The sequence below is a fragment of the Leuciscus leuciscus genome (assembly GCF_965113295.1).
Source record: "Leuciscus leuciscus genome assembly, chromosome: 13".
Classification (NCBI taxonomy): domain Eukaryota; kingdom Metazoa; phylum Chordata; class Actinopteri; order Cypriniformes; family Leuciscidae; genus Leuciscus; species Leuciscus leuciscus.
Window position 1 is genome coordinate 23,488,181 of NC_138737.1, and position 24,236 is coordinate 23,512,416.

General features: G+C 39.7%; 2 protein-coding genes across 3 annotated transcripts in view; one reads left to right on the top strand and one right to left on the bottom strand.

Annotated features, from left to right (window-relative positions):
• The window catches only part of LOC309512702 (transmembrane protein 132C), a 328,786-nt gene that overhangs the window by 219,867 nt on the left and 84,683 nt on the right, over nucleotides 1–24,236 (top strand). The window lies entirely within an intron of this gene.
• LOC309512720 (uncharacterized protein) lies at nucleotides 5,918–9,222 on the bottom strand. Its single transcript, XM_082188437.1, has 2 exons — nucleotides 7,488–9,222; nucleotides 5,918–7,029 (listed from the first exon to the last, which is right to left on the bottom strand). The coding sequence occupies exon 1, from the start codon at nucleotides 9,196–9,198 to the stop codon at nucleotides 7,993–7,995; it is 1,206 nt and encodes a 401-aa protein (XP_082044563.1). The 5' UTR covers nucleotides 9,199–9,222; the 3' UTR covers nucleotides 5,918–7,029; nucleotides 7,488–7,992.

Genomic DNA, 24,236 nt, shown 5'->3' on the forward strand with positions numbered 1-24,236 from the left:
AAGGATAGGAGATTAGGTAATTGGTTAAATATAAATGATTAAATAAGTTGAATAAAATCAGCTGTAAAAAGTGTTTGATGTTTTCAGGAAGCTAGAGACACCTTCTACTGACCTTCATGTAGATACATTTCCCCATTTAAATTTCATAAGTACCGGTAATAAACCAAGATGGTATTCATTTGCAAACTTGACGTGACTTATTCCTTCTAACTAGAAGACTTAATTCCTTTAAGTTTTATGGGAAATCTACAGAGCGCACATTATATGGTTTAATAATAAATGACTGACAGGTAACATCTGGTCACATTTTAAAGGTTTATAAAAATAACTTTATAACAGGTAACATCTGCTGACATTGTAAAGGTTTATACAAATAACTTCATAACAGGTAACATCTGGTCACACTGTAAAGGTTTATAAAATTAACTATTCATAACAGGTCAAATCTGGTCACATTGTAAAGGTTTATAAAAAGAACTATTCATAACAGGTAACATCTGCTCACATTGTAAAGGTTTATACAAATAACTATTCACAAGTTTTACAAGATTCACAAGAAGGACAAGTTTCACCTTCCTTTCATAGAGGAGATCGGTAATGGTGAAGCCTCTGTCTGCCATTACTTCATCGCCTGGACGAAGTTAAGTGCACGATATTGAAGAAAAATGCGATAACTCATTAACAATGCGATATTCGACACGATAATGCTTAAAGTATATAAAATTAACTTAAATTAGATTTAAAATTATATAACCAACATATGTGTTTCACATTCTTTTTGTGACAAGAAAACATCCCTTCAACTTGTGAAAGTGAACATCAGTGTTTTACTGTATATAAGAAGTGTTATTTTAACATCAGTGTAAACCACGGGGTTCAGGTTATCCTACATTAGGGCTCTTTAACAACAGAAACTGAATAATCAAATGTAAAAATAAAACACTGCTTAGTTTTTACTGTATGAATTAAATGATTAAAGATAAAAAAGTTATGCATATTGCGATTATATACACTTGCGATATTTTTATATATTGTGTAGCCCTACATGTTGTGTTTGGAAATTCCTCTGAAACACTTCTCCTCCATGATGTCAAGCCAACGCGAAATCACCTTGCTTACTGACTGGACTGAGAAACACCAAACCTTTCAGCAAGATCACCCTGCAATAAAAAAAGATGCAGATTCATCAGAGTCATCAGGAGCTGATCCCAAGTGTGTAGCTGAAAGCTGTTGGTGTATGAACTGGTAAGGTGCTCGGCAACTGAATGGAATGCATCCAATGTCGACCCTGTGTAGAGCTGACAAAGGTGGTCGTTTCTCAGCAGAGTTATGTACTATGCCACTGGCTCAACGCATTGTGTTCCCATTTCAGATTTAGGTGGCTTCAGGTTGAGTTGAGATTTTGGAGCGTAGTTGTGGTCAGAGACAGATGGATCCTCCCACTGTGTTTCTGCATCACAGGTCTGGGGCATGTGGCTGTGATCATCCTCACAGTTGTCCACTGCAACACTGATGCTAAATAATATAACCATAAACATTTTTACATTAGTACTTAACATAGATCATGAGAATTAATTTATGATGGCACTCATACTTAGAACAGTGTGAAAAAGAGAGATGCATTAAAAACGTGACAGTGTATACACAATCTCCTAACTCTACGTAGGTCAATATCAATATCTCAGTGAGATGTAGCTAGCTGGCCTCCTTACAGGAATAATGTGAGACTGTATTGTAAGACTGTAATGTACCATAATATATTGTACTATCGTGAATATTCATTCATTCATTCATTCATTCTTTATTTCAGACCCTTAGGTCCATATCACAAAGTAAACGAAATATAAGAAATATGACATAGGTGGCCAATGGTAATCATGCAAGATTCGTTGTATTCGTTGATACGGCTCGTTACTAATCTTAAATGTATTCATAGAACGGACTTCACGAATCTAACGTTAGGCTAACAAGCACATAGATAGGTAAGTTAGGTAACAACAGTTAGGTAAGTTAGCTTACCTGAATCTGACTACCTGAATCTGACAACCTGTTCAGCACCCGGCGGGACTTCTTTACCAGAACATCGTAGCCGAGCCTTTACTCGGGGTAAGGGTGTTCGTCAGTCTGCTCCCCGTCCATAAAATGGTACGAACACACATAAAATCGCTTGGGTGGGCACTTCAAGTTTAGCACCTTCCGCCATTGCCTCAGGTGCTCCTCGTCTTTAGGTGGTGGTGGGTGTAAATCGTAAAGTACACCACAACATTCCGATCGCTTTACATTGTGTTCGTAACACCGTTGGTTAAATTGTTCTATCCTCTTAATCCAATTGTTATGGCAGCCCCTAACTGAGCATATAATACTTTACATATTTTACCGTTACAACTATAGAATTATGCTAGAAACTAGCGTAGGTCCTTTCAGCCGGAAGTAAGATGACAAAATGAGCGTAATGGCGTCACCCTTGTTGTCGTGGAAAATAAGGTGAATATGGGAAGACCTACATCACCCATAATCCTGAAGAGAGATACACCAATCAGAGAAGTCGCTGTTACCAAGGAAACAAAATTGCATCAAAACAACTCCGCAGCAACTGCCCACTCCCATGAAATATAACATTAGTCATGAAACCCCCTGTTTCAGCAGCAGTCAGTTCTCACCTCAGTTTTAAAAAATGCTACAGAAGTGGTTGTGGTTAAAGGGATGGTTCGGAGTAATTTCAACCTAGGGTCCTTTGTACCATGACCTCGAGCCAAACACCCCCCCCCAGAAGCCTTTTTTCCCTTGGTTGAACATTATTAAAGTTAGAGCTTATTTAGAGATACGTGTCAGCCGAATGGCTTAGTGCAGGCGCTAATGGATCCAAGGATGTATCTCATAAATTACCCCACTAATAATGCCCAGAATGGTACCAAACTTATACAGTAGTACAAATAGGTTCTGTACTCATAAAACGAGGCATTGGAAAGTTTGTAAGTACATCAGGAGTTTATTTAAATAACACTTGCCTGATGGCTTATGCTACTGCTAACCCGGACGTCGAGGTCACTTCCGTGATTTGGGAAAAGCCCGTAAAAGTCCTTTGCAAAACTCACAAGTGTAAGGGAAAAGCTAGTGAATTTAACACTCCATAGAAATGTATTTTTTCCGAGGTGTTGACAACTTAGTGTTAACTAATAATTGTTGCAAACTGGTACTACCAACAAAATATTAGTGCATTCCTGGAACTGGGCGTCATTACACTACATCCTTATGCATTGCTTTTTGCCAGGACTTATACTGGCTTTCCCAGATCACGGAAGTGACCACGACGTCCGGGTTAGCGGTAGCTTAAGCTATCGGGCAAGTGTTATTTAAATAAACTCCTGATGTACTTAGAAACTTTCCAATGCCTCGTTTTATGAGTACAGAACCTATTTGTACTACTGTAGAAGTTTGGTACCATTCTGGGCATTATTAGTGGGGTAATTTACGAGATGCATCTTTGGATCCATTAGCGCCTGCACTAAGCCATTCGGCTGATACGTATCTTATATATTATAATCAGGGCTTGACATTAACACCCGCCAACCCGCCAAATGCGGGTGGATTTTGCTCGCGGCGGGTAACATAGTCACTCCAACTAGCCACTTTGGCGGGTTGAATAATTGTAGTCTTTTCAAAAGGCATCTGAAATAAGTGTGACACTACGACACTACAACTCCCATGAGTATTAGGGCTGTCAACGAATATTCTAAATTCGAATATATATTCGAATAGTTTTAAAAAACAGAATTTCGAAGGTGAAAATTAATATTCGAATGTGGAAAAACGCCTGCGGTAGCAGAGGCGCGGCTGTCTGCTTTGCCAGTGGGCGCGCTGCCTGAGGGGTCAGGGACAGGTAACAGGAAGAAGCGTTAACGTTAAACAGAAACATTACTAAAGTGTAGTGACTGTACTGACTAAATTGCATGAATAAGGTAGGTTAGATACAGCAGTTCCATGCATGCACTGCAGGCTTCCAATGGTTTGATTATTTACCGTTTCATGTCAAGGAAAAGTTCCGTTTACCACAGCACAGCTCGCTCGGGGCGTTCAATGTCGGTTCTATATACTGTAAAACTTCAATTAATGTTTTAATATTTGTTTCAATAACTGAATGAAGCCTGCTATATAAGAGTCGCAACCTTAAATTGCTTGCACAAAACTCTTGATCAGCACTAGGGCTGGACGATTTTGGAAAATAATCTAATTGCGATTTTTTTTACCAATATTGCGATTGCGATTTAATATGCGATTATTTTTTAAGCTCTTTATCTTTTCTATTTTTCAACAAAAACAAGCAATAAATCATTGTAAAATAGGGAAGGGAATCTTTAGGCACCTCATGAGCCGATACATTTTTTTTCTTTAATTGATCTTATTAATAAAACTTAAAATATTTAATTACATAATTATAATTAGGCCTACTTATAATAATTACACATTAAAAAACTAAATTAATGCAATTACATGTTAATAATTTTAACAAATATAGCTTCAAAACAAATAACAAAGAGGGAAAAAAATATTACAAGCAATAAACAAAGAGTGCTTTCAGTATTTAAGAGTAGGCTGTCTGAACGTGTTCATCTCTTTTGAAATTATAAGATGTGGTTTGTCCTGTTTGTTTAATAACTGACTGTCACATTACCGGTAAATTCGCATCATAAAAGCATTTTGAGATGTAAACGTACATTTAACCACGTAGACTCGCTCACAGCCGCATGCTCAAATGCTCTTCGCAAAACGCACGTGAGTATTTGAAATTGAAAGCAGCTTCTGTCGGTGATTTTCATATTTTTAATATATAAGCCAACTGCATTCCAAGACATATGATGCCTTCGTAGAACATTTGTTAGTAAAATACCGGCGGGCGAGACCGCGCACTAACTTACTGAAGTAACATCACGCAGACCGCGCGTATCTCATATCTTGCGCAATGAAGCCTGAATGTCCTTGTAACTCGCTTCAACTTTTCCGAACTTTATTAAAGATTATTTCTCGTAAGGTTCGAGTGGTGTCGTGTGTGTGTGTGTGAGAGACAGAGGAATTAGAAGCAAGCAGAATACGGTTGTTTATAAAGCACGCGCGTCGTACACGTCTGTGTTTAAAACTAAGCTCAGACATATACAATACAGAATCGTTGGAGAGAATCTATAACACAATATAACATAAATTAAACATAAACTGTTATTTCCTGTAGCCAGGTCTATATGTGTCCATAGACTGTAAAAAATAGTATATGTCGCGTGCCAAGTTGATGCTTCATCTGTAAATCAGACTGGTTTACTCTCGCGTGTCACGTGACCAGACTATAATCGCAGCTTTGCGGTTTAAAAAATCGCATTTCATCATATCGCGATATTATCGCAAATGCAATTAATCGTTCAGCCCTAATCAGCACTCAACATTTGCTTATTGTTGTTGTTCATTTAAACCGTTATGCGCAGAGAGCGTGACGCCTCATTCGCGCCGCAAGACCTCCAGACGCGTGTAAACGCGTCTTTACATTGACTTAACATTGAAATTACTCGCGCCAGACGCTCTGTTGGCGTTTGGTATGAACGCAGCATGAGGGTGAGGGCGAGAGAGAGAAAGAGTGCCTGCGAGCGAGTGAGCGAGCGAGTGAGGTCTGCGGTCTTGGCCATTAGTTGATTTACTTGTTTTTGTGTAGTTTAAACTTAAATAAATTACCTATACAAGTAGTTATGTCTCTTTTTATATATTTGTCCTGTTATTGACGTAATGCGCGTCATTGACAAAATGCGCAACCACAAGATGTTCGAATAGATCGAATATAGGCTATGTGTTTTTTTTAGAGGGAATATTCAAACGTAATTTTTGAGGAATTTTGACAGCCCTAATGAGTATTACATGCACACAGTGTTGCCTTGTGTAACCTGCGTCGCGGCGACAATGCAACCCTCACTTACAAATAGCGAAATATGCAAATGAGCGTGAAGTGCACCGCTTCAAAATTTGGACCAGTGACCAGAAGACCAGAATCGCTCAAGAGACTGCGTTAACAGCAAGGGGAGAAAGAATTTATGACAAGCACTCGTTGCGTTAGAAAATTTGGAATGATGTATTAAGGAATTAAATGATAAAGCAGTGAAATTTAAAACATCACATCACACAGGAGGGAAAGAAAAAAGAAAAATATATTTATAATGACCAGGAGAACAGCAAAGATTTGCCGTGGAACAAATAAATGTAACCTTAATATAACCCTAATTTATATTTCCTATTTAGTTTATAATTATTATTGTTTCTCTCTTTTTTTTTTTTTACCTATTTAGTTTCAAGCTAATAAATTTAATTGACCCTTATTCTATTAATATATGTATATAATTTATTTGTTTACCTATTTATTCAATTTGTTTCTAATTGGCTTATTTAAGGTTAAGTAAACGTTTTAAATTCAAATGCAATCCTTCCAAATGATAACCCTATAAGAATACCCTTTTTACTCTCGTTCTCCAAGAAAAATAAATAAAAATAAAATATAAAATCAAAATGAATTGAAATGAAATACAATGGAATTTGAAAAAAAAATAACAGTAGAGAAAATAAAATACAGGTCAAAATGTACTGCTTAATTAGCAGTCTCAAATTCAATACAATTCAGATTCCTCTTTTTATATGTATATAATTTATATACACACTAATTCTCAGTTCCAGTTCGAATGCCGCTCTCACGAGATCCTTCTTCCGCAATGTATCTCGGATCAACACAGTTCAATTCAGATGTGTGCACAATCATACCACTCCGTTCGTTTCTTGATTCATAAACTCGGTCCTTCCTTATATGGGCAAATGGCTCGCCAGTTCCCGCTCGCAACGTTTTTTTTTCCGATGTGAAGCAAGCAGGGACAATTCACATACAATTCTCCAAAATCGTCCGGTGTCCAGGAAATGTGCAGCATCCGACTCAGAAAAGACAAAAAGTAGAAAAGAAGGAAAAAAACAAGAAAAAAGGGGAAAAGGAAAGAAAGAAAAAGACCCAACCTTGCAAAGACAAGGCCAAAAATACAATTAGACATTCCTTTCAAAAAATATACATCATTAGAGCAGTTAGCCTGCATATAAACAACATTCAACTTTTTTTTCCTTTTACTGCAATTCCGTCTTACTTTAGCACATATAGTTTGTATGTGCAAAGAGCTATTTTTCCGATGACGCACTTAGGCCTCATCTGCCCGTATTACATGTGCGTCATGACCGCGCATTAACTCATAGCTCAAATACACGACGAAATTCGTTAAAATAACCTCTATTAACCACTCGAGGTGGCTTTTAACTCTGAAACATTAATTATTCAACACATACATGCAATACTCTTCCCATTATAAACGAAAGGGTCAACTCTTTTACATACAACAGCATATTACATCAGAATTTAGTAATTCAATACAATTTATCAAGTATTTTACACACAAAAAGAATTATTTAATTACAACACTCACCAAGAGAACTCAATTCATCGGCTATGAAGGGCAAAACTTCCAACTTTGGAAAATGTATTCTCTTCGTAGCAGTCAATATCACGTTCACTCGTAACGTTTGACTGATGAATCTCAATCCGCACTTTAATCTAAAAGTTTCTCTATTGTTTCTCTGATTTAAATCTTGGTTTGTTTGTTCTAATTCTCGTTTCTTTCTTTAGGATCGCACCAGCAGCTTCTGTAACTTGAACTAGCCGCTTCAGTGTCTCGCAAAAAGTGTTGCATCACCCTTGCCCTGAGTCCACCTATTAAGGCGGGGCTAACTCCCACTCGTTGAATTGAACCAATCTTTGTCTTGCTAAATTGGATACATTTTCTAAATGAGTTTTATGATTTTAGTTTATGCATTTTCTTATTTTCTCTTAGAATCTTAAACTTTCTATTTTTTTTCTTTCCCCACAGACATTAATAAAATAACTGTTTTATATATATTCACAAGTGTTAGTCTTTTTTTTTCTCTCTCTCCTTACATCAACAGAATCTCTTTAGTGACCTGGGTTACACCCTCCCCTCCTGAATACATGCACGTCCTCGCTGCATCTGCATATTTTTTGGGTTGAGCCACAACTACAGGCACATCGTCAATAGTAGAAGCATTCACCTCCTCCAAAGAAGTACTGAATGCCATACTTAGACCTTGCAACAGAGATTGAATCACTACGGTAAGTGGATTCCCTAACTGGGGATACTCAAACCTTTTTGCAGGTCTTCGCTCTCTTTGCGAACGCCTGGGAATAACTCCTTCCTCGGACTCCGGGTCATTCTCTCGTTCACTTTCATCAACTCCAGCATTCATAGTTATGTTCTCAACCTCACTATCAACGTCTGTTTCAACCTCCTGAGAAGGAAATTCACCTACAGACTTAGGACAGAGATCCAATCCTGGCTCTTCCCTTACCGAAACCCCTGGATCACTATGACCAGATTCCAGCTCAACATAAGGCGTTTCTACTTCTCCAGACTCAGGTAAGCTTTCCCTTACAGGTTCCTCTGAATTCTCCTCTAATAACTCACAGGTAGGTATACTCTCTCTTGCAGGTTCAACAGCAGGTAAGTCAATTGGGACTTTCTGAGGGTTTGAGCAGGGTAATTGCTCAGGGCTCACCAGAACCCGAGTTTCAAAGTCCAACATGTCCCCAAGTACAGGACTAAAGAACTGATCGGTCTCAGACTCGTACTCACACTCTGACTCTTGTGAATCATCCTTATTAGCACAGGCTCTAGTTCTGGGCCTGCGAACTCTTTGTTTAGACTGCTGCTCATCTCGATCCGACTGCAAAAACCCACAGGGCAACAACAAGTCTCGATGTAACGTCCTGAAAGGACCACTCTGCCCAACTGGTCGGACAGTGTACACTGGTAAGTCTCCCGCTCTCTTGACTACTACTTGGACACCTTGCTCCCACCTGTCAGCGAGCTTATGCTTCCCTCGCAATCTAACATTGCGCACAAGGACTCTGTCACCCTCCTCCAAGGTAGAAACAACCACGCGTTTATCAAACCTTCCTTTGTTACGCTCTGCTAATTTAACAGAGTTCTTCTTAGCTATCTCGTAGCTCTCTCGCAACCGATCTTTCAAATCCTTCACGTATTGGGAATGAGACTTGGCCGGAGCTTCTGTTGGCAACCCGAAAGCTAAATCAACTGGCAAGCGAGGCAGCCGCCCAAACATGAGCTCATAAGGAGCATACCCGGTTGTATCGTTGCACGTACAATTGTATGCGTGCACTAAGGGCTTCACAAACTCTTTCCACCTGGACTTTTTCTCATTATCTAATGTTCCCAGCATTTGGAGAAGTGTCCGGTTGAAACGTTCTACCGGGTTACCTCTGGGGTGGTATGGCGTGGTACGAATCTTATGAATACCCGCAATATGACACAACTCCTTGATGGTGTGGGATTCAAAATCGGGCCCTTGGTCACTATGTAGCTTCTCAGGAAAGCCATAGTGAACCAAGAAATTTTCCCACAGACATTTCGCGACCGTACGAGCTGTTTGGTTCTGGGTCGGTATCGCCACGGCGTATTTCGTGAAATGGTCTGTTATAACCAATATGTTACTGGTATTACTGCGGTCTGGCTCTAATGACAAGAAGTCCATACAGACCAACTCCAAGGGTCTACCGGTTTGAATGTTAACCAGGGGAGCGGCTCTGTCTGGAGGTCTTTTTCTACGCACGCAACGTTCACACGTCTTGATCTTCTTCTCCACGGCTTGGGACATTCTTGGCCAAAAGAATCTGGACCTCACCAAGTCTAAAGTCCTCTCAATACCTAAGTGCCCCATATCATCGTGAAGACTACGCAACACCATGTCTCTTAGTCCAACTGGCAACACTAACTGATAGTGAGAGACTCCGTTCTCTTGCTTCTTTCTATACAACAGCCCATTCTTCAGCTCAAGTCGACTCCACTCCCTCAACCACAATACTATTTCAGGTGGCTGGCCCCTCAGAGTACCTGGCCTAGTCCCACTCCTCATCCACTCAATTATTATCTCAAGCTCTGGATCTTTCCCTTGCCATTCTGCTAATGCGGTCTCTGAGAGATTAGGGAGATCAGGCAGACCATGCTCAGCTTCGTGCTGCAACTCATTCGGCAAGGCATCAACACAATGAGTGAGGGACTCGACTAATGTAATTGAAAAGTGTGCCAAACCAGGCCCTTCGGGCAAACCAATCACCTCATGTCTCTCACAAATGGCTTTCACTACATCTGCCATGAGAAAATCAGATTCGTTTCCAGGCTCCGCAAGGTGATGAAGTGCAAACTTCTCAATTCTTTCCCGTTCTTTCTGAGAGACCAAATCATCAAAAGGCTCACCATGTGGACGCCGGGAAAGACCGTCCGCATCCTGATTCTGACTCCCAGCCCTATATTGGAGCTTGAAAGTGTAGGTTGACAAACTAGACAGCCAACGGTAGCTGGTAGCATCAAGTTTCGCAGATGTTAAAACGTACGTCAAGGGATTACTGTCTGTTACAACAGTGAAGTCTGTACCATACAAATAATCACTAAACTTAGCTGTGACAGCCCACTTCAATGCAAGAAATTCCAACTTATGTGCCGGATATTTCGCCTCACTTTTTGTCAATCCCCTACTGGCGAACGCTACCACTCGCATCTGCCCTTCCTGCTCCTGGTACAATGCCGCTCCCAGCCCCGTAGTACTAGCATCAGTGTGGAGCGTATACGGAAGTCTGGGGTCAGCAAAGCCCAGGACAGGAGCAGAGGTCAACTTCGAAATAACATCATCAAACGCATTCTGACATGCATCAGTCCATCGATCACCAAACTGCTCTTTCGTGTTAAAATACTCGCTCCCCTCTCGCTTCCCACTGCGGCCCCTGCGCAGTGGAGGGTACCCTACAGTGAGTCCCGTGAGAGGCTTGACCATTTTCGAGTAGTCACGCACGAACCTCCTATAGTACCCCGCAAAGCCTAAGAAAGCTCTCAACTCTTTTAAATTTGTGGGCCTCGGCCAAGTTTTTAGAGCTTCAATCTTAGCCGGGTCAGTCTTTACTCCGTCCTTTGAAACAACATGCCCCAAATACTTGACTGATGTCTGAAAGAAACTGCATTTTTCAGGCGCTAGCTTCAACCCGTACTCCTTAAGCCGGTTTAGGACCTGGACTAACCGCGACTCATGTTCTTCTAAAGTCTTTGAAAAGACAATCAAGTCATCAATGAAAACTAAGACCTGCTTCCTGTGAAGATCACCCATACACCGCTCCATTAACCTCTGGAATGTACTTGGCGCATTTGTGATTCCCTGAGGCATCCTATTGAATTCCCAGAAGCCTAGGGGACATACGAAAGCAGTCTTGCACTTATCAGCTTCATCCATTTCGATCTGGTAGAATCCAGACTTCAGATCAAGTACCGAGAACCATTTGGAACCAGTAAGCACAGAAAAGACCTCCTCTAGATTTGGTAGCGCGTAAGCATCCTTAATCGTTTGAGAGTTCAACTTCCGAAAGTCGATGCAGAGCCGAACCGAACCATCTTTCTTCCGGACCACCACTATGGGTGAAGAAAAGGAAGACTCGGACTCGCGAATGACTCCGGCAGAAATCAATTCCTGAAGATGCTTTCGAACGGCATCGATGTCTTGAGGGTGAATTGGACGCGCCCTATGCTTAAAGGGTGTCTCATCTGCCAATCTAATCTGGTGCTTCACTTGACTAGTACAACCAAAGTCAAGATCATGCAAAGAGAAAACTTCAGGCATGGAATTTAGCCGGTTCGAAATTCGCTCTTTCCAATGTGAAGGCAAAGGAGAATCTCCAAAGTCAAAGGTAAGGTTGGCAGAGGTAGGTGCTGATGACTCTACTCCGCAAGAACTCTTGGTGCTCTCTATCACTTCCTCTACAGCGTAAATCTCCGCAAGTATAGCTTTAGGAGGAATTGTTATATCAGTCCGAGTGTCATTCTTAAGCAGAACTGACAGCTGAGAGGATCGTCTGGATGGCAAAGTGTGTACACAACTCGCCACCGAAAGACCGCTGAACGCTGGGGTTGAAGGCGGTTCAAGAGCTATCAATTTCTCCAAGCAAGGTCCCCGAAGCTGAACATTGCCATTCAAGACTACTGTATTTCCGGCAGGCACAACCTCAGGGATCCTCCCCATCAATTTCACATGCCCTAATGGTTCACTGCTAGCTTGCCTCCTTCTCGCTTCAAGGACTTTAAGCACTGCCTGATACCCATGAAGATTCGAACAAGGATTATTCTGTTTCTCGTTGATACAGTGACCATAAAGCACATCCAAGGAGTTGGTACCTACTAGAACTTGCGACAGACTATTGAGGTCCGGAACTACCAAAGCTAAGGTAGGGATTTCAACTTCTGCACCCACGAACTCTTTCGGAAACTTCAAGACCAACTCTATGTACCCTAGATATGGAACTGCTTGTCCATTGGCTCCTTCTACCTCTAGTAGGTTTCCCAATGACTTCAACGGATGATCAGACAGGTGTGACTCGTAAAACGACTGGGGAATGGTAGTAACCTGAGATCCTGTGTCTAGGAGACAACTAATTTCTTTACCCCCAATGACAATATGCGCTGTGCACTTTACTCCTACTAACCCCTCTGGCAGGTTCTTTAAGGGTGATCTATTCTGATTACTCGCGACGGCCGCTTGTCTATAACACTTAGGGCGGTTAAAGTTACACCTCGTCTCTGTATGCCCCGCTACAGAAACGCCCCTTAGTTTAAAGACAAGGAAGAATTCCCGTGCAGAGTGTCCCACTGGGCCTGCTGCTCTCTCAGCTTATGACGCTTTTCTTCAACTCTCAGGGGGTTTGCTGGATTATCACAGGCAACAGCCAAATGACCGTTCTCTCCGCATCGGAAACAATATCCGGGACGAGGCCGATTGGCCATTGGTTGGGCCCTTCTAACATCTCGACCAGTATCTGTTTCTATCAAATTCTGAGGCGAAAAAACTCGAGGACCAGCAGTCACACGGGAGTGATCTCTAAAATTTCTCTGAGCAACATTCTGAGCTTGCAGTTCAGCTACCTGTCGTCGTAGGTTAGCGACTTCTAAGCTATCTGAATCTTCACGTTTTGCTTCTTGAGTCATGGAAACTTGCATAGCAGCTATCTGAGCGCGCAACTCTTCTACTACTTTTCTCAAAGCATCAAATTCTGTTTTCTCTGAACATCCGCTCTGGCGTTTCTGATCTGAATTTCTACCTAAAGTAGCAAGTTGAGCCTGAGCTTCTGCAAGTTGCTTTCTCAGAGAATCTGTTTCAGAACTACTAGCATTTGGTGTTTCATGAGAATACACTGACACTTGCTGGGTGGCAGCTCGAGGTTTCGGGTAACCAACAGGAGTTTTTGGCAATCCAAGGTGCTTTTTCATTCTCTCTTCTTTGGAATTACGTTTACTCTCTTCTGTTCGAATTAACACAACCAATTCAGCAAAAGTGGGTGGGTGAGACTCGCTCTTTCCTAACTGAAGGCTGTCAATGAGACCATTGTTCCAACATCCTCTCATAAACTGTTTCAAGAGGCAACGATCATGATCTTTCTCCACGATACCTCCCCTCTTAATCGTTGAAATCAGAAGAACTTGCAACCGGTGCAAGAAATCTGATGACTTTTCACCTTGGTTCTGTAAAGTGCCCATAAACTTGGCCAACAGTTCGTCACCATCCTCTACGGAACCATACACTGATTCTAGCAACTCAAGGTACACCGCAGGCAAAGCTGGAGGTCGCACATGCTTCACTACGTCTGCGGCAGGAGACAACAAGCTATCTAGAATCCTACGTACTCTTTGCAAATCGGAAATAGCCGGATCACTTAGCAAGAGTTCTACACTTACTCGCCAAGTGTCAAAGTCAGGTTCATTTGGAGGACGCGGGCACCTCCCTGAGAAATTCCTAAGACGGACTGAAGTTTGCTGTAACATCGCAGCATCAGCTGACCTCACTATGTGCTCTACAACCATCTTCTGAATACCTGGTGGGTCTACAACATCCATGGGGAAACCAGAACGAGTAGTCACTGTAACACCATCAACGGTGGTTTCTGGAAAGGCCATAGGGCCCGTCTGTCTCTTGATTGGGTCTTTGAATTCTAAACCTCGCATTCCTACTGTTTCTGCTTTACTGGAATCATCACAGCTCACATTTCGCGCTCTCTCTGGAGTACAGTTGGTAGAGTGAACTTCCTGGAGTTCATTCAACTCCTCCTGAAACACATTTGAAAGAGGTTTCTCACTGGCCGTCTGGTTACAGACGGTAGCCAAAGCTCGTACTTGAAACATGACACTTGGATTCGAAAGACTTCCCAAAGTTATGGGTAACATTGGCGCTAAGTCCAGCATTGCAGAGCTGTGAGCATATTCTACAATGGCATGCTGATGGAACTCAGACGTTTGATCGTCAATTATCAAATTACGTTTAACTGAGCCATACCTTTGCAAGAAAGTACTCAGCTCATCATCTGTTTCGGTCAACGTGAGACCTTTGACAAGAAGCGCATTTGCTACGTCCACACTCTCTCTCTCAATGATTTCCATTGTCACAACGCAAGATCAACGCTTCTGAGAAAAATTTGGTTACTTATTAGCTTGTTTCCTACTACTATCCTTGTTGCTAAGCAACAGTCTCCTGGCTGGCTCGCCAACTTTCTGTAACCTGCGTCGCGGCGACAATGCAACCCTCACTTACAAATAGCGAAATATGCAAATGAGCGTGAAGTGCACCGCTTCAAAATTTGGACCAGTGACCAGAAGACCAGAATCGCTCAAGAGACTGCGTTAACAGCAAGGGGAGAAAGAATTTATGACAAGCACTCGTTGCGTTAGAAAATTTGGAATGATGTATTAAGGAATTAAATGATAAAGCAGTGAAATTTAAAACATCACATCACACAGGAGGGAAAGAAAAAAGAAAAATATATTTATAATGACCAGGAGAACAGCAAAGATTTGCCGTGGAACAAATAAATGTAACCTTAATATAACCCTAATTTATATTTCCTATTTAGTTTATAATTATTATTGTTTCTCTCTTTTTTTTTTTTTTACCTATTTAGTTTCAAGCTAATAAATTTAATTGACCCTTATTCTATTAATATATGTATATAATTTATTTGTTTACCTATTTATTCAATTTGTTTCTAATTGGCTTATTTAAGGTTAAGTAAACGTTTTAAATTCAAATGCAATCCTTCCAAATGATAACCCTATAAGAATACCCTTTTTACTCTCGTTCTCCAAGAAAAATAAATAAAAATAAAATATAAAATCAAAATGAATTGAAATGAAATACAATGGAATTTGAAAAAAAAATAACAGTAGAGAAAATAAAATACAGGTCAAAATGTACTGCTTAATTAGCAGTCTCAAATTCAATACAATTCAGATTCCTCTTTTTATATGTATATAATTTATATACACACTAATTCTCAGTTCCAGTTCGAATGCCGCTCTCACGAGATCCTTCTTCCGCAATGTATCTCGGATCAACACAGTTCAATTCAGATGTGTGCACAATCATACCACTCCGTTCGTTTCTTGATTCATAAACTCGGTCCTTCCTTATATGGGCAAATGGCTCGCCAGTTCCCGCTCGCAACGTTTTTTTTTCCGATGTGAAGCAAGCAGGGACAATTCACATACAATTCTCCAAAATCGTCCGGTGTCCAGGAAATGTGCAGCATCCGACTCAGAAAAGACAAAAAGTAGAAAAGAAGGAAAAAAACAAGAAAAAAGGGGAAAAGGAAAGAAAGAAAAAGACCCAACCTTGCAAAGACAAGGCCAAAAATACAATTAGACATTCCTTTCAAAAAATATACATCATTAGAGCAGTTAGCCTGCATATAAACAACATTCAACTTTTTTTTCCTTTTACTGCAATTCCGTCTTACTTTAGCACATATAGTTTGTATGTGCAAAGAGCTATTTTTCCGATGACGCACTTAGGCCTCATCTGCCCGTATTACATGTGCGTCATGACCGCGCATTAACTCATAGCTCAAATACACGACGAAATTCGTTAAAATAACCTCTATTAACCACTCGAGGTGGCTTTTAACTCTGAAACATTAATTATTCAACACATACATGCAATACTCTTCCCATTATAAACGAAAGGGTCAACTCTTTTACATACAACAGCATATTACATCAGAATTTAGTAATTCAATACAATTTATCAAGTATTTTACACACAAAAAGAATTATTTAATTACAACACTCACCAAGAGAACTCAATTCATCGGCTATGAAGGGCAAAACTTCCAACTTTGGAAAATGTATTCTCTTCGTAGCAGTCAATATCACGTTCACTCGTAACGTTTGACTGATGAATCTCAATCCGCACTTTAATCTAAAAGTTTCTCTATTGTTTCTCTGATTTAAATCTTGGTTTGTTTGTTCTAATTCTCGTTTCTTTCTTTAGGATCGCACCAGCAGCTTCTGTAACTTGAACTAGCCGCTTCAGTGTCTCGCAAAAAGTGTTGCATCACCCTTGCCCTGAGTCCACCTATTAAGGCGGGGCTAACTCCCACTCGTTGAATTGAACCAATCTTTGTCTTGCTAAATTGGATACATTTTCTAAATGAGTTTTATGATTTTAGTTTATGCATTTTCTTATTTTCTCTTAGAATCTTAAACTTTCTATTTTTTTTCTTTCCCCACAGACATTAATAAAATAACTGTTTTATATATATTCACAAGTGTTAGTCTTTTTTTTTCTCTCTCTCCTTACATCAACAGAATCTCTTTAGTGACCTGGGTTACACTTGCGCTTGCGCTATAGTGACCGACAACACAGAAACGAAGAAATTTTAGCACTCCATAGTCAACTTTTATCAGGTAATTTCACAACAACAAAAATGTGGCTAGTAAAAATGCTGTGTGGCTAGTAACTTTGGAAAAGCACTAGCCACATTGGCTAGTGAGCAAAAAAGTTAATGTCAAGCCCTGATTATAATGTATAATAATGCAATGGGGGAATTTATGTGGGTCCTGATAATGCCAAATGTTTACATTATTTTAAATGTATCTACAGTAGGTAGTGACAGAGTGCAAACATTCATCTAAAATTATTCTGTATTTTCAGCTTCAGAATCATCAACATTTGTATTCTGGTGTCACCATTGTCCTGTGCATTGGGTTACCAGCAGCAAGCCTATTCATTTACACCCACAATGTAAAACTAAATTTAGCATTTTAATCAACAGTACATTTTTTGTTAACCTTTTACCATATGTCTTGGAGTATTGCAATAATATCGTATAGTGAGTTCAATATCGTGATATATATCAAATTGTGACATAAGGGTATCGTTACACCCCTAATCAATTACATAATTTGCTATGGGTGGCTATTTTTTTGCAGAAAAGAACACGTGGTGCGTCCGAAATCGCATACTGCCTGAGTAGGTACAACATTTGAATTTGAACTTAAAAAACGTTAAAAAAGCATTTTTTATGTAGTATGAATGTAAGCTACTACATTCGCCATGTTGTCATTATCATGTGACCTACCAGTGTCAGTTAGTGGAGGTGAACGCTTCACCTCCATTCATAAATCCTCTCCTGTGGCCTCATGGGATAGTAAAGTGTCCATCAAATGCGCACTTCAGAATCTCACTGGAAGTGGGAGGTCATTCAGGGACTTTTCGCCTACTGTTTTTCGAATATTGGACATACTGCTCTGTTGGTGTACTGTTTTTCGCATGCTATATAGTAGGGTTTATATAGTATTTGATTTTGGACGCTGTGACAGTCTTTTACCTCTATTCCAGATTTCCCTCTTTTTTTTTCCTTCAAAGTTTGTCAGAACAGCGCATTAAAATGTTCAGCACATTTCTCTCGGCTGTTTAGTGAATATTCAAATAGACAATGCCACACTAAGGGCCTTTTATATCCTGATAAGTGGTTTTATTCTATCTGCTTTACTTATGAAGCTTCTAGCCTGAAGTCAGAGACGCCTCTCAGTGAGTGTCTGCTGAATAGGTGATGTGTGTAGATGAAGCTCATGCTTGCATACATGCATATTGATCTGCTCATCAGGTTGTCTCTGAATGTTGTTGTGTGGTTTTTTTTTTTTTTTTTTTTTTTTTTTGGGTGAGCTGGAGGTGCATTTCTGGGAAATGTGATCTGCAAAAGCCCTATGTGAGAACGGCTTGGTTTGTACCCTGGGCTCGATATGGTAGTATAATTAATAGTACTCAGCTCGCTCTCAGTATGCGCTGCTAGAAAAGGTTTTATAATAAATTAATCATTTAACACAATCTGATGAATATTAATACAAGGCTTCTCCAACATATTCAGAGGCTAATTGGAGATTCTACTTTACATGTCCTAGTTGAATACATAAAAAGGTGAGGGTTTCAATGTGGGTGAAAGGCACAAGCTTGAGTAATTAACTTAAAGTGTGGGGTGAAATGCATATATTTTATATGGTTACTATTAGTTTGTATTAAAATACTTAGCAGACTAAAATGACTGTTAATCTAAATAACTGTGGTAACTTCTTTTCCACCACTGTTGTCTGACATCAAATGACAAAAAGTAATCATATAACTGTCATCATAAAATTAACATTTTATCAGCCATGACGTGACACCATTTTATCATCTAAGTCTTGCAATATTCTTAATTAAAACTACGCCAGCACTTTGAATTGTGTATTGTTTTATAATAAAAATAATAATAAAAAAGCAATTTAGATGATTTAAACTTCTTTTTGTTGGTGTGTTTGAAATTAGATGAACAGTAGTGTAGATTGTGTTAAAGTAATGCAGGTATTCACTTACAGTACTTATCTTGTGCTACAAGAGTTAGTCAGGTCATCCGTTGTGAAGTGTTTCATAACGTTAAAATATTTACCTTGAAATATTTCCAATTCCAAATGTAATTATGTGGAGGATGCTTGAAGCATTGAGGTTGGAGTACACTCTTGGCTTTTTTTTTTTTTTTTTTACTGGTCCCTGTGATCGCTGAACCATTTTCTCACAAAACACAAAAACGGAGTTGCTTGATTTGTAAGCAATTTCCGTCTCCGTAAATAAAGGTTGACTGCTTCATTCTTCCTTCTCTAAATTCATTCTGCTGCTTCCATCCCTTGAGAGAGGCAGGCTCTCTAAATCTGTCTGTCTAACAATAGTTGAGCCAGCATTGTTTGTGGTCAGGATGTAGTGGCTGACCGTGCTCTATCACACTGACATTTATCACTATTATTTTGTCTCTCCTCCATCTTTTTCTTTTTTGACAAGGGTGCACAGGGGTCCTGTGTCAGTCTCTTTGTCCTTTCTGCATCTCTGTCACATTCAAACAATTGAATCCTTAGCTTTCAGACCAGGTGAAGTCTCCAGTGGGAACAGGCTGCAAAAGAGCTCTTAAACCTGTCTTTTTCTTTTCTTTAAATTTTTTTTTTTCTGTACCTGTAGTGCTCTTCTTGTTCTATTTCTATCTTTGATTCGTTCACTGTTAACTTTTTCTTAGCTTCTCATTCCTGTCTTCGGCATACCTTCTCTAACATCTCTGCTCCTTCCATAAATGCATTTCACAGTCATTTTTGTACACATTTAAAAACTATATTGAAGACTGTCTCTAAGTGTAGGCTTTTTGTGAACTATACATTCAAGGGAAAAGACCACATAAGTGCAGAAATGTGCAGCTCATTTATCACCTCTATCAAAATAGTAAGGAGAAATCCTACATAGCTTACTTTTAAATCTAAATTATTTCTCATATGCAATATTGTGATTAACAATGGAGAATTTTTCTGAAAGAAATTGTTCAGCCAAAAATGAAAATTCTGAATTCATTGCATGGCAGTAGTGACTTGAATGCTTAAAGAAGCGAGATTTTCAGCAAAATACTACAATCAGATCACTGGTTATTTTCCAAGTGCCAAAGTGGTGGATCTTTTTTTTTTTTACTTACTTTTTCTATGCATGCAAAAGGAAGCAATGACAGCCGCCACAATGTTACTGTTAAAATACACTCACAGACCACTTTATTAGGTAGTACACCTTTCTAGTATCGGGTTGGACCCCCTTTTGCCTTCAGAACTGCCTTAATTCTTCATGGCATTGATGGCATGGCAACACCTCAGAGATTTTGGTCCATATGAACATGATAGCATGTTCATAGCATCATGATAGTTGCTGCAGATTTGTCAGCTGCACATCCGAAAGGTGCTCTATTGGATTGAGATCTAGTGACTGTGGAGGACATTTGAGTATATTGAACTCATTGTCATGTTCAAGAAACCAGTTTGAGATGATTTGATCTTTGTGACATTCGTGACAGATCTTTGTGATCTTTGCGGTGTTGTCCTGCTGGAAGTAGCCATCAGAGGATGTGTGCACTGTGGTTATAAAGGGATTGAAATGGTCAGCAACAACACTCAGGTAGGCTGTGGTGTTTAAACAATGCTCAAATGGTACTAAGGATGCCAAAGTGGGGCCAGAAAATATCACCCAGATCATTAAACCACCACCAGCCTGAACCGTTGATACATGGATAGATCCATGCTCTTTCTGGATCCATCTATTTTCCTATTTTCCTATCTGTTTTCCTACAGTACTGCCGCTCACTGGATATTTTTCTCCTTTCTGGACCATTGTCTGTAAATCCTAGAGATGGTGGTACGTGAAAATCCTAGTAGATCAACAGTTTCTAAAATACCAGCCTGTCTAACACCAACAACCATGCCATGTTCAAAGTCACTTACAGTAAATCACCTTTCTTCCCCATTCTAGTGCTCAGTTTGAACTTCAGCAGATCGTCTTGACCATGTCTTCCTGCCTAAATGCATTGAGTTGCTGCCATTTGATTGGCTAATTAGATATTTGCATTAACGAGCAGTTGAGCAGGTGTACCTAATAAAGTGGCCGGTGAGTGTATCTTAAATACCGGATTGTTTTTTAACGTGCCCAATTTCAAAGCATAATACATACTGTAAAGAGAGTAACGATGGCGTCGATTTTACCATATCAATCCGAGTGCGAGTCCGTTGATGAAACATTGGAAGAACTAGTTATTCAACCTGAACCTCCATCGCAAAGACGACTCGAGCAGGACGTTTCTCAGTAATTCCTCACCAGCGTTAACAAGTGTATGTTCATCAACAAATAGATGTGTATATTTCTAATTTATTGCGGTGCACATGCGGGAACTGTATCAGTAACCGTATCAATAACGGTGCAAATGTTAGCCGAGCACTAACGTGAATGACTGATGTAACATTAAAGTTTGCAAAACAAATCTTGCTCCATCATTTATCATTACTCAAAGTAGTAAAAACAACAGACAATCTGCATTAATGGACACAATTTTATGTAATAGTCGGCCCACTTATTTGCAGCAGTATTTCACTAAGACAGTAATTGCATGAGTTAGCTAGAGACCTACAGCTTCACTGGGTGTACACAATTTAAAGCACAAAACTGTATTTTGAACACCCGGTAGAAAATATATACTGTACATCAATAATTAATCATACTTATAGGTTGTGATTCTGAGGAGCAAGATGGTCCAAATAAAGTGAGTACTGACCCATTTGTAATGGATAAGCGTTTTGTAAATCCCATTTTGAGATTTGAGAAGCAATCTTCAAAAGGTAATTTTAACCACTGCCTCTTCACATCCTCATACTTTGGAAGTGTTTACAAAGAGATTTGGCTTTTGCAGAGCAGAAAACAGCGTCTTCTCGACATGTACACAACACCAGCTACAGTGTTTGAGGGCGGGGCAAAGTAGACATTGTTCACGGGCAGCCAATGAAGACCATAGGCGGGCATTATGCAAATGTGTTACTGAGTACTCGTTTTGGCTGTTCAGAATCGATTCTTTCTTTTGAGAGAAACTTCTTCGTCTTCACAACTTTGCAGATCGTTTACGTCCACAGCTACATTACTCATGTTCAGTTTCTGACAGTCTTGGATGCTCTTAAGTGTTAAAGTGACTACAATTGTATAGAATTCATCCAACTAAAATAAATAAGTAGTAAATTAAATCTCTTTAATGTCTCATTTGGTTCTCTTGCATAGCATTTAGATGAATGGAGTACAAATAGAGACTCATGCCTAATTGTTCTTCTACTTCTCCGATTTTTCGTCTGAAAAAAAGTTTCTTAAATAACTTTATTTAAAAGTCTAAAAATATCTTAGATTAGCAAAAACAACAATGTCTGCAATCAAGTCTGATATCTTAGTATACACTACGTTTATCATTAAATTCTTCCAAGACCAAATTATTTCAGCTTTGCTATCCACATTCATTTTATTGCTCTACTCTTACTGTAAACAATCTTCTCATTTGTTTATTTTTATCTCTTATACAGAATTGTAGGAGAGAAACATCTAAGACAAATGTACTTGATCCTCCTCAAGACTCCTCAGCTATATAAAAAAAAAATCAACCTCCGAGCAATAACATTTCCTTCTGAGTTGCTTGTCATCTTTCTGAATGCCATTGTGAGTTTTCCGTTAGGAAGCACCTACGGCTGGTGCTTTATCCTTGAAGAATAGCGTTGCCATTTCCATGCTACACTTCACAGATCAATGACTTTGGTTCTCTTTCATTCCTATTGCTCTGCCATTTTCTATATGATGCACTTCTTTGCCCTTTTTTCATTTTTTCAGTCAGTCTCTTTCTCATCCTCTCTCTTTCGCTGCATAGTGGCTGATTGCCAGCTGAATGCTCAGTCGTGGTGTGTCAGATGCTTGTATCCTGTTGCACTCTGTTGCCCTTAACCGCCCACCCCAGGTGCGTCACGGCTAGAGGAGCAAGAGCGTGGACATGCTCCAGTCACTTTAGACGGAGTTCCATCTTCACCTGTGAAATGAAATTCCTCCTGATCGCACCAGCAACGGCGTAATAGTCACACGTACACAACAAACATACCGCATTTGCCTTTAGAAAAACACATTTAGTACATTCGATGCACGATCTGAATACTAAAGAAGCCACACTCACAGGAGGGAACACAGATGCTTTTGCAAAGTGTGTGCCACACACACGCTCGAGCTGTCTCCCCTAGTTGTAGGTTGAGGCTACAAAGCCTTTGTAGTGGAATTGATTCTCCGCTTTGATGTATTATTATTGTCACAGCTAACCAAATTGCAGCCCGCTCGAAAAGACAGAGCACAGAGGTAACAATACAAACCTCATCTCATGTCTGTGCATGGGAGAGAAGCTTGCACACAAACGCTTATAAACGTATGGCTTATAAATAAACACATATGAAGGTCTGTTTCCGCCTCAGTGAAAAATGAAAAAGGTTATTGTCAAAGTTTAAAATAATAAGTTACATTAGCTATGTTTACATACACCCAAATAATCCGTTAGTTATTGGATTGATGGCTCAACGGACTGAAAAGCCTTCATGTAAACACCTCAGTCGATCCAATTGAGAAAACATTTTCATCAGAGCTGATCAACAGAAATAAATTAAGCATGTAAATCCAACCCGAAAGTATTTTACGATGTGGCTTATTCGTTCGAATTTTTTATGTTTTGAATCTTACGATTTATCAAAAAAGAAAGTCACCAGGAAGGACCAGCCCTAACCCTGCCCCTAAACTTACCTGCCACTGGGTTACCTGCCACTCGTACGAAAACGTACAAGTGAGGTCCTATGAATTCGTAAAAATTAGCCACCTCGTAAAATACTTAGAAATTGCTGTGAGATTTCGTTGGTAAATCTGATCTTAAATCTGATCTCAAAGAGGATGGGCTTGAATCACTCCATTGAACAGGGGTGTGTGTAGAGCTGTAGTCTGTCCATTTTTTGACGGATAACCGTTATGAGTGGAATCCTGGAGCATGAACGGGTGCATTCTGACCAATGCATGACCAAAAAAGTTTGATGAGGGCCACAACTACAACATACTAATACTCTAATGAGAGTTAATTGTTGCAGTTTCAAAGTTACTTATAGTTAGTCAAATGTCTCAATTGGACCATCGAAATAGTGCGAACACAATTTTAATCCCTGTTTCGGAACAAAACTAAGGAATCTACAGCCTTAGATAGGTCATCAAGGCAAAAATGCCAGTTATGCTCAGGATAGCTTCAGTGACATCAGTGGCTTTCTCCGGTTTTCTGAAGTTTTGTAACACGTAAATTAATTTATGAATTGGATTGCAAACTTCAGGGTTCATATAAATAGAACTTCTTAGAATCTGAAATTAGATTGAATTAATTCGAATTGACAATGTATGAATGTTTA

What these genes read in the sequence shown, in the direction of transcription:
- LOC309512720 (XM_082188437.1), bottom strand. Translation starts at nt 9,198, where the DNA reads ATGTTTGGGCGGCTGCCTCGCTTGCCAGTTGATTTAGCTTTCGGGTTG.